This window comes from Egretta garzetta, unplaced genomic scaffold, assembly GCF_000687185.1.
Source record: "Egretta garzetta isolate BGI_Z169 unplaced genomic scaffold, ASM68718v1 scaffold53, whole genome shotgun sequence".
NCBI lineage: Eukaryota > Metazoa > Chordata > Aves > Pelecaniformes > Ardeidae > Egretta > Egretta garzetta.
In genome coordinates this window covers 2775989-2786290 of record NW_009259312.1, presented here as the reverse complement: position 1 = coordinate 2786290, position 10302 = coordinate 2775989, and the positions used below count along the sequence as shown (strand labels likewise).

The window sequence follows — 10302 nt, the reverse complement described above, 5'->3', positions numbered from 1 at the left end:
ACGGCCCTCCGCAGCGGGCGGAGGTTTGCTCCCGGGCCGCTGGTTGTTTCTTCTCCTTGTTGTAGCTGCTTTAGGCGATTAGACTTAAAATGGTTACGTGCTGGGTGTAGCGCCCTGGCCTTCAATGGAGGTGTCCTCCCTTACAGAAGACTCAATGAGAGAGAGAGAATCGGAGAGCTGGGGGCACCTGAAGTCTGGGGACTGTCGCCAAAGGTTCCTGACCCCGAGTAAGGCATATTCCTCCTTCTTTCCTTCCAGTTTTTGTGATAGTGGTGATCCATCAGTTTCGTTGACAAAAATGTCTTATCCCCACTCCAGTCCCTTTGCTACAAGTTGTCTTGTGTCAATTCATTTCTAAATCAACATGAGGTTTATTACTTTACTTTTTTTTTCCCCACAAATAATTCCAACATACCAATTATGCAAGATATGATTTATTGTAGATCCAGGTGACGTTTGTGCTGTGGTTCTGAAAGCAGTTCCCATGCTGCAAATTAGCTGCTTAATAGTTTACTCTCTTGCAAGTATTGACTCAAAACCTGCATGCACATGGAATCATAGAATCATAGAATCATAGAATGTTTAGGGTTGGAAGGGACCACTAGTGGTCATCTAGTCCAACCCCCCTGCAGTGAGCAGGGACACTGCTAACTAGATCAGATTGCTCAGAGCCCCATCCAACCTGGCCTTGAATGTTTCCAGGGATGGGGCCTCCACTACCTCTCTGGGCAACCTGTTCCAGTGTTTTACCACTCTTATCATGTTTGCTCCTATGTGTACCTTCGGTCTTGAGTACTAGGAAATAGACTTTAAATAGCAAACTTTCATTTTTATTCAGTTCTGATGAGCATACACCGGTAGAAGATGAAGAGGCAAAATCTAAGAGTAGTTCTTCAGATTCCAGCTCAGAAGGTATTTTGTTTTGCTTACACAGCTTGTTTCAAAAATGGGAAACTACTGGTCTCGAACCTGCTGCTGTTGCTTGCAAGAGGTTCACTGCCTTTGACAGGTGGAAGTGGGGGCGGTGGGCTCCAGCTGAAAGGAGAGTGTTGCTTTGGGAAGATCGGGAAATATGTATGGAGCTAGGTGATCGTTGTCTGTTCTCTAATGTTATTTAAAAATATTCTAGAGGAAAAAAAGAAAAAGAAGAAGAAAAGAAAGAAGAAAAAGCGGAAGGCATCTAAAAGAAAACGCAGAAAACATTCTGAGGACAGCGACAGTGAGTCGGAGTCTGAGCAGAACTCCAGTGGTAAGAAAAAAGAGGGGTTTGGCTGATGCGCATGGTGCGAGAGCTCTCCTTCTGCTCCTCAGAATGCAAAGGGACGCTGCTGGCTTTCGTTGCACACTTGCAGCATTCTGAAATCTCAGAGCTGCAGCATGAGTCCCCCATTCTTTTCTTTCACCATCTTGCTGGGTTTGCAGTGCCTTTCCCTTGAGTGCTTGCAGTCTGGCCTCAGGAAATAGGATTTCTGAATTCAGCCTCTGTTGGGCGTCTCGTGCCAGAGATATGTTCAATATATTCTCATAGCAAACAATATTGCCAGTAGCTGCCTACTAATACGTTCTCAGTATTATTTGGTACCTAAACAAATCGTGCCTGAAGCTGTGTACTAAGGTGTTCTGGTGGAGGCAGTTAGTTATTCACAGTGCAGTAAACTAGTTAGCTATACCTAATCCTCTCTTTTTAATAATATATATGCGTTCTTTTTTTCAGATGAGGATAAAAAGAAAAGCAAGAAGAAGAAGAAGAAGAACAGAAAGTAAGTTTCCAGACCGTGGTGTGTAATTCTTCCTGCTTTTGACTAGAGGGCAGCACTGCTTTCTTAGCAGGTGGTGAGGGAGGGCTGGCCACTCTTGTAATTAGGGCTATAAATGCTGTCGAATAATCTTAATCTGGTGGATTTTCTTTAAATCTACAGAGCCATGCAGCACAGGGGACTCGCTGCAAACGTAGGGAGCCACTTGCTAACACTGTATGAAAGGCATGGCAGTGTATGTACTGTCTTTGTTTTGCTGTGAGGTGTTTTCTATGAAACAAAACTGTCTGCAGACAGCCAAGTCTTCCTGTAGATGGAAGTTGCCTTGAGAAACTAGTGACTTGAGTATGATTCCAAGCACCTTCTTTCATCTTGAATGTTGGTCTGTCTTTGACTTGATCACAGGAGGAAGTACAAGAAGAAGAAAAATAAGAAGAGCAGGAAGGAATCCAGTGATTCAAGTAGTGAAGATTCTGATGATGAAACATTTCAAGGAGAAGATCTCTGGATTGAGAGATCAAGTAGGTTCACCTGACTTTAAACTTGGATTGAAACTTCTTGATGTCCTTTTCGTGAATTCTTTGCTAGGTGTTGCTGACCTGTGTAACTGTTCTGATAACAAGGAACAATGGGCAAGATATTAATCTTCCTCATTATTTGATTGTTGCAGAAAATACAGAAGCTGATAGCTTGATTGGACCAGAAGCTCCCAAAACTCATGCATCTCAGGATGATCGGCCTTTGAAGTGAGTAGCCAGCTTTAACGGTACTTTGATCAAATCCAGTGGATCAAGCCTGAAGGTTGCTGTTCAAAAGGACTGTTACAACAATATGGCATGCAACGGAGAGAAATGCTGTGCCAGAAGCTCACAGGCAGACGTGGTAGTGGTGCTAGCCTTTACCCTGGCCTGAATTTGGGTAGAAAAGTCTGGTTTACACTATTTAGCCTTGATTCCTAGCAAATCATTTGTAAGATGCCTTTATTCTAATGCTCTGCAGTATTGTGACTGTAGTCTCTTCATTACTGTTTAATCAGAATGGATTCAAGTGGTAAGTTAAGACGTTGTTGCTATTGTTAGCAGTGAGGAAGAAACAGGCTGATATGTGGGAAAGAATAAGAAAGTGCTTCAAAATGCAGCTGTAGCAAGTAGTGAACGGGGGAAGCTGGATGCTTAGCTCAGGCTCTCTCAATTTGAGACTGATTGAAATCACCCCTTTATTGGTTTGGTTTTTGTGTTTAAGCTATGGACATGCCCTCTTGCCCGGTGAAGGTGCAGCAATGGCAGAATATGTAAAAGCAGGAAAACGCATACCCCGGAGAGGTGAAATCGGCTTGACCAGCGAAGAGATTGCCTCATTTGAGAGCTCTGGTTATGTCATGAGTGGCAGCAGGTATGGTTTTGATGATGGTAATGGTTCAGTGAAATGTTGGCCCATTGGAAGGCTGCTTCCAAGCTCTAGTTGAAAGCACGGAAGAGAAGGTGCTCTGCGTGCTTGCAATGATCTGTGCTAAACTCCCTGTTGGTATAGATAGAGGGTGAGTTTTTTAAGGATGCTTTCTCCTCAAGAGCAAAAATTTTTTCCAGGTAATATACATCTAATGATCTTGCATTTCAAATGAGGAGATGCTTGTGTCAGGTGGCTCAAAGGTGGTGTGTTTGGATGACAGTGGTATTGTGCTGGCTCTTCAGTAGGAGGTAAATCAAGGTGTGAGAGGTTGGCTGCACTGTTTTCTCTACAAGTCCAATGGGAATATCACTTAAATTTTGGTGAGCCAGCAGCTGAAACCCTGGGGGTAGATGGGGCTTCTGGCTGACTGCCTGAGAGAAACAGAACACCCCCAGAAATCAGTTTTTATCTCTGTCACGTTCCTTCCTGGGAAGGTTTGTGTGCAGTTTGGATTCTCTAGCATAGGTATCTTTATTTATAAGCCCCTCAAAACATTCAGATCAGTTGATGGATGGAAGCAGTGATGGGGCCTTGCATCCCTCTGCCCGTGCTGATGTACGCAATGTTCTTCTCCGCAGACATCGCCGAATGGAAGCTGTGCGTCTGCGTAAAGAGAACCAGATTTACAGCGCGGATGAAAAGAGAGCTCTGGCATCCTTTAACCAGGAGGAGAGGAGGAAACGGGAGAATAAGATCCTTGCAAGCTTTCGAGAGATGGTCTACCGAAAGACTAAGGGCAAAGAGGAAAAATAATTCTTTATTTGAACTGTACGCTGTAGATTTTACCAAGCAGCAGCTAACCTGCTCCAGTCATGATTTGAAAAAAACCTGCAAGTGCTGCAGTGCCTTTCACCCAGCAGGGCCAAGCCTCAGGTGTGGATTACTTGTATCAAGGAAACAGTTACTTTTGTCAAATTTTCTTGGATGATTTGTTCACTGTCTACCAGGAATCCCTGTGAAGTGAAAGGCCACAAGACGGGGAAGGCAGACACAGGCAGGGAAGATTAGAGGTGGCAATGTTCTGTGCTCGCTTTGAATCGGACAAGCAGGAGGATTCCACGGGAGGGCTTTCTCACCCGATGCAATTTTCCATTTATTTTAATTAATGAGAATAGAGTGGTCATCAGAAGCAAGCTGCTAGTAACAGTAGCAAGAATGAAGGAACTCCTGAGTTCCTGTTTAAGATCTAAGATTGTCCACTTAGGTATTTTTCTGTAAGTCTTTTAGATTTATTTTTTTTCTCAAAACATTTGAGTTTGGCTTGTGGTTCAAACTAGACTTGTAAATAGAAATTAGTTTGTAATTTAATACAGACTGGCTTCAGTTACTTTAAAGCAAGCAGATCACAATCAAGGTATAAAGTAATAGTAATAGGAGGGTCTGATCTTCTGTCCGCCAAAGCCCATGGTGAAGAACGAAGTCGCTTGCTTCTTTTTCTCCTATGTTATACATAGGTATCAGAGCAGTGGGGTGCAGTGATTGGAACCCCTGGATGTACACAGGTGGTAACAAGGATGTATCTTTCCATTTATTTGAGATTTTTTTTTTTTTTTTGTCTATGGAAGCGTTATAGATTAAAACTTTCTTTTAACTCCCGTGGTATTTTAATTTGGTTGGTTTCAGCAGTATTATGTGGCTCTCTTTTAAACTCTGTACTTGGAGGCCTACTCCGGGTAGTGCTTCTGTGGTGGTTATCTTTGATTCAACTGCGTATTTGCAAACATACCCCCTTAGCCTTCTTTTTCTCAAATGCTTTTAACAACAAAGTGTTTTCTAGAGGGTTTTTTTTTGTTGTTGTTCCTGTAAATCTCTGTGTTGTAGTTTTGGCAGCAGAGATGTCTTATATGTTTGTATAAAGAAAATAAAAGTCCTATAACGTTTGCCCTGGAGTTCTGCAGACCTGGTGTTCGCAAACAGCAAGTCCAGCACAGCTGCCTATTCCCATTTTCGCTCTGGAACCTGGTTCTGTCCTGCCGTACCCACCCATACCTGCATGGGACCGTCATGTAAAGCCAGCTGCCAGGTCAGGCTGTAGTTGATTTTGCACAGATTTAATGCTTTTTATGTATCCACAAAGCAGAAATGCTAATAAGGAAGAGCCATTCTTTCTTCATTGTGCTTATTTGATTCTCCACAAAATACCGTCAGGGCATTGGCGATGGTGATTTGGAGTTGTTCGTTGCAAAGTAAGTCAACAAGGATTATTTTGTTTTCCATAATGTCATTAAGCCACTTTTCTCTAAAATGACCCTGTTCTGGCCTGGAGGATGGAATAAAAAGAGAGTAAACGCTAAGAATAATACTGAATCCAAGTTTGGCTGGCTGAGAGGTGGCCTTTATTCATAGGACAAGCCTAACTTCTGAAAAAAAGATCACCACCTAGACCTGTGTAAACCCAGGACAAATTAACTATGGAGAAGGCAGATGCTCATGGGGTGGCTATCCGTGCCTGCGGTGGAGTGAAGCTGATGATAAGCAGGGTCATCTGGGTTTGCGTAGCAAGATTCTGACATCTTCCTCCACCTCTCTGCTATTATTGCAAACTTGTTTACATCAAGCTCCCAGTTTGTGTTTGGCATGGAAAAGCTTGCTAGAACCTCCCAAGTTGTGTTGCTGATGGAAGAGTTAATAACATTTACGAGTGAAACAGCCTGACGGACTCCAGAGCAAAGAGTATCTCCGCAGGCAAGGTCTGCAAGAGAGGAGACAGGGCAGAGTTCATATACAGGACCTCAAAAAGCAGACATTTTAATGAGGTGGGAGCCACTATCTACTACTTCAAAAATAACCTCTGTATTTGTACATTTCCGATATGGATTAGAATAGCTTTGGTTTAAAGCCATTGTGAGTATTCTCTTGTGAAGGCTCAGATGTTACAATTTTAAGCTTGTACCTAGGATATAAGATTTCTGACCAGTGGCTATGAGCTGTTGTGCTGGTTTTGGCTGGGGTAGAGTTAATTTTCTCCACAGCAGCCAGTATGGGCTATGGTTTGGATTTGTGCTGGACACAGCGTTGATATCCCCAACCTGGGATGGTTTCGCTCCTGCGGAGCGAGGCTGACACAGAGCCAGGGCCGACCCAGAGCCAGGGCCTTGTCTGCCTCTCACCCCACCTCACCAGTGAGGAGGCTGGGGGGGCACAGGGAGCTGGGAGGGGGCATGACCGGGACAGCTGACCCCAACTGACCCCAGGGGTATTCCATACCATATGATGTCATGCTCAGCATATACAGCTGGGGCAGGGGGGTTGCTGCTTGGTAACTGGCTAGGCATTGGTCAGTTGGTGGTGAGAAATTGTTTTCATTTGTATCACTTGTCTTTCCTAGGGTTTTTTTTCTCTCTCCTGGTTATTTTTTTCTGTATAATTTGTTATTATTTCTCTTTTTAAATTATTAAACTCTTTTTATCTCAACCCACAAGTTTTCTCACTTTTACACTTCCAATTATCTCCCCCATCCCACCGGGGCAGGGAGGGAAGTGAGTGAGCAGCCGTGTGGTGCTTAGTTGCCAGCTGGGGTTAAACCGCAGCATCTGTAGGCTGCTGCTCAGGGATCCATAGCCAGTAAGTAGAAAAGCTAAGGGTTCAGTATGATTAAGCATAGGTTTTGGAGACAAAAATCTACTTAATGCAATTTAGTTCTTTTTTTTTTTTTTTTTTTTTTTTTCCTCTTGAGCTGCAACATGTTCCTGTACAGGTGACAAACTTCAGGCCAATCTGGAAAGGGGTCCTGAGAAAGCATGAGCAGTGGGCCAGGCTCCCTCTACTGACCCCTCATTCCGGCAGTTCGCCTCTGCTCAGCCCTACTTGAGCAATTGCTGTTCTTCGGAAGGGGAAGGCGGTATGAGCAGGAAAGCAGATGTGGGATCCTGCCAGTTTCTCTGTTTGTCATGTTTCTGCCAGTCTCCACAATTTGGGAACTAAACCAGGTTCTGGCTCTGTGCTTTGCCAAACACAGACTCAGTCCAGCCTGTGTGGTACAGAGGTGCTGTGGGCCCTGAACACCAGCACCTGTGGCACAGAGACCCTCAGAGGGAAAGGACCATGGACACTACATGGGAGGGGCCAGAGCTGTTTTAGCAGGACACAGCGCGCTCAGTTCCCAGCAGCCGCTCTTCTGGCATGACAAGGGGCCGTTACAAGGATTCAGCTACTAGAGGAATAAATGAGTAAAGTATAGGTCCTGGTCCTTGTGGTCTGATAAAGGTGCTTACTGCTTGAAGGTGAAAGGAGATGGTGAGAAGATGGTTTAGGTTTGTACGAGATGGGAGAATGAGTATCAACAGGTAATAGCACAGAGCGAGAGCAAGCTGTGAAACTTTCCTTTGCTCATTGGCACACAGTGTTCTGTATTTCTTAGGGGAGTTTTCCTCATTTGGTTTCATCCCCTCAGTAATAAAATTTGGAAGAACAACTGCAGCATAGGTGTCTGCTTTTGAAAGCCCGATGGGAGAAAAGAACCTTGAGGATCCTGGTGTAGGAGTTGTGCCAAGACATGGGGAAGCATCTGAGGGGGAAGTGGCCAACAGGCTGGAAAATGGCTTAGCAGCTGATGGGAAGGTCTTGTGCTGCTGGGGAGGCAAGACTTGGGACGCAGGCCCCTGGAAAGCACTGTAGCTGACTAGCTGGTGGTAAATGCTTTGGACTGGTATTTCACTGATTCCCAAGCTCTTTTCAGCCATTCAGAAACCTGGGGCCTTAACAAGCTTGTCGGGAGCCAAACCCAAGGCTGACCACATCTGGAAAGCACCAGCAGCCGGACAGCTTAATTTAACCACATCGTCTTGGACACAGAGTGCCACAGGGAAGTGTTGGATGCATCTGTCCCTGCTCAGTGACACAGGCTATGAGTTACAGTTCAGGACTACTGATAGGCTGTCGGAAACACTTCGTCCCAACCCAACTAATCAGCAGAGGAATTCAGATGCAAATTTCTGTGTCTGAGCTTTCTGTTATTCATACCAATGTAAATTGAAAAGAATTCTGTTTATGTCGGTGTATTTTCTTTTTCAGCAATATTACTACTTTTTCAATGTGGCTACAAGCAAATAGAGGGGAATTCTATTACAGAGGCACTCACAGAGAGCAGAGAAACAGACTTGGTTGCAGTCAGCAGAAAATGACTTCTGGTGCTGCTGCTGCTTGGCTCTTTCTGGCTGTGGAACAGTAAAAGGGAATGTTTTGCTGCTGGCCTGGCTGCTCTTTCAGCTGAGTAAGCATAACTTTACAGTCACCAGGCTGGAAATTTCTCAGAAATTTCTGTGATTTATGTGACACTGCACCTTGTTCACTCTGTGTGGTTATTTGTGGTTGTCCAAACCCTGTGCCTCACAGTGAACCAGTGTTAATGGTAGTGACACAAGATCTGCATTTCACTCTCCCATTTGCCACACTTCAACATGCAGACAAGTAAGAGTCATTGTTTATAGCGGATTTAGGATGTAGCAGAAACAGTTTTGGGCTGTATTGTAAGTTAAAACTGCTGAATATTACTGCGCTGGGAGGGAGGAATTGCAAGCTGCAGGAGGTGACCCTGTCTATTCACGCAGCCTGCTGCAGACAGCAGGGTTGCTAGAGGGGACTCCAGATCAGCAGAAGTGGGCACAAAAATGGGGTCAGTCCTGCTGACTTTCTGCATTTCACCAGTACTTCTTATTACAGGTGTATTCATAATGGTAGTTTTATGGTAGTCCTCTTAGCACTCTTCTTCCTCTCACAGACACCTGCATAGTGTATATCGGAGTGCATGAAGTGAGGAAAACAAATTCTGTCCAAAGCTTATCTGCAACTGTATGGAGTTTGCGTGGCCAGGTTTTGGTAGTGGGGCGGCTGCAGTCAGAAGAGAGGGGTGAGAAGATGTGAGGGGAGCAGCCCTGCAGACACCCGGGTCAGTGCAGAAGGAGGGGAGGAGGTGCTCCAGGTGCCGGAGCAGACATTCCCCTCCAGCCTGTGATGAAGACCATAGTGAGGCAGGCTGTCCCCCTGCAGCCCACTGAAGCCTGCGCTGGAGCAGATCTCCACCTGCGCCTGGGGAGGACCCCACGCTGGAGCAGGGGGATGGACCCGAAGGAGGCTGTGACCCCGTGGGAAGCCCGAGCTGGAGCAGGCTGTGGCCCCACGGGGAGAGGAGCCCACGCTGGAGCAGGTTTGCTGGCACCCTGTGGGAAGGACCCACACCGGAGAAGTCTGTGGAGGACTGTCTGCCATGGGAGGGACGCCAGGCTGGAGGAGGGGAGGAGTGTGAGGAGGAAGAAGCAGCAGAGACAACGGGGGGTGAACTGACCACAACCCCCATTCCCTGCTGCACCGCTCAGGGGAGAGGAGGTAGAGAAATTGCTAGTGAAGTTGAGCCTGGGCAGAAGGGAGGAGTGGGGGGAAGGTGTTTTAAGATTTTATTTTATTTTCCAATTACCCTACTATTGGCCATAAATTAAACTAACTTCCTCGAATCAGGTCTGTTTTGCCTGTGACAGTAATTGGCGGGTGATCTCTCCCTGTCCTTATCTCGACCCACGAGCCTTTCATTATATTTTCCCTCCCCTGTCCAGCTGAGGAGGGGAGTGATAGAGTGGCTTGGTGGGTACCTGGTGTCCAGCCAGAGTCCACCCACCACAGCAACACAGATACAAGGGTTGAATACAGGTATATCTTTATTAAAGAGTTAAATCATTTTATATAGATATGTGGATTCTTCCAAGTGCCACCACCTTAGTCTATGTTCTCCAGACCCTGAAAAAGAAAAAGTAACAGCTGTATCCGCACCATTCTTGTTGCTAACTTGCAAGGGGGCGTAGCTGAAAATGCAGGGCTTCAAACTATGCCAAGTCCTACTTAAAAAAAAAAATACTAAGACGCACATCCCCACAGGCAGGGCAGCGGCGGGTACAGAGCGAGCTCCAGTGCCCACCGCAGAGGCTGTGGGAGCCCCCAGCCCAGAGCCTGGGGACAGGGGAGCAGTGCGTGCCTCCCGCTCCCTCCCGGGGGTACCGGCCCCGAGCCCCCAGCACCTGCCTTGGACACATAGTACTTGTCGACACCCGACAGCCGCCTGTCCCTCTCCATCAGGGTCCACTGGGAGGGGGAGGGGGGGAGCCTC

The 10302-nt window shown here is 46.1% G+C and overlaps 1 protein-coding gene across 1 annotated transcript; it reads left to right on the top strand.

The window, feature by feature from the left end:
• Window positions 1–6320, top strand: LOC104124070 (NFKB activating protein; the record flags this gene model as incomplete). The annotated part of the gene is made up of 8 exons (XM_035891961.1): window positions 1–227; window positions 839–912; window positions 1130–1249; window positions 1715–1760; window positions 2163–2278; window positions 2428–2503; window positions 3000–3149; window positions 3785–6320. Coding segments are annotated over 8 exons (984 nt in total), but the record flags the coding sequence as incomplete, so codon positions are not given.
• Between the last annotated feature and the right edge of the window lie 3982 nt (window positions 6321–10302).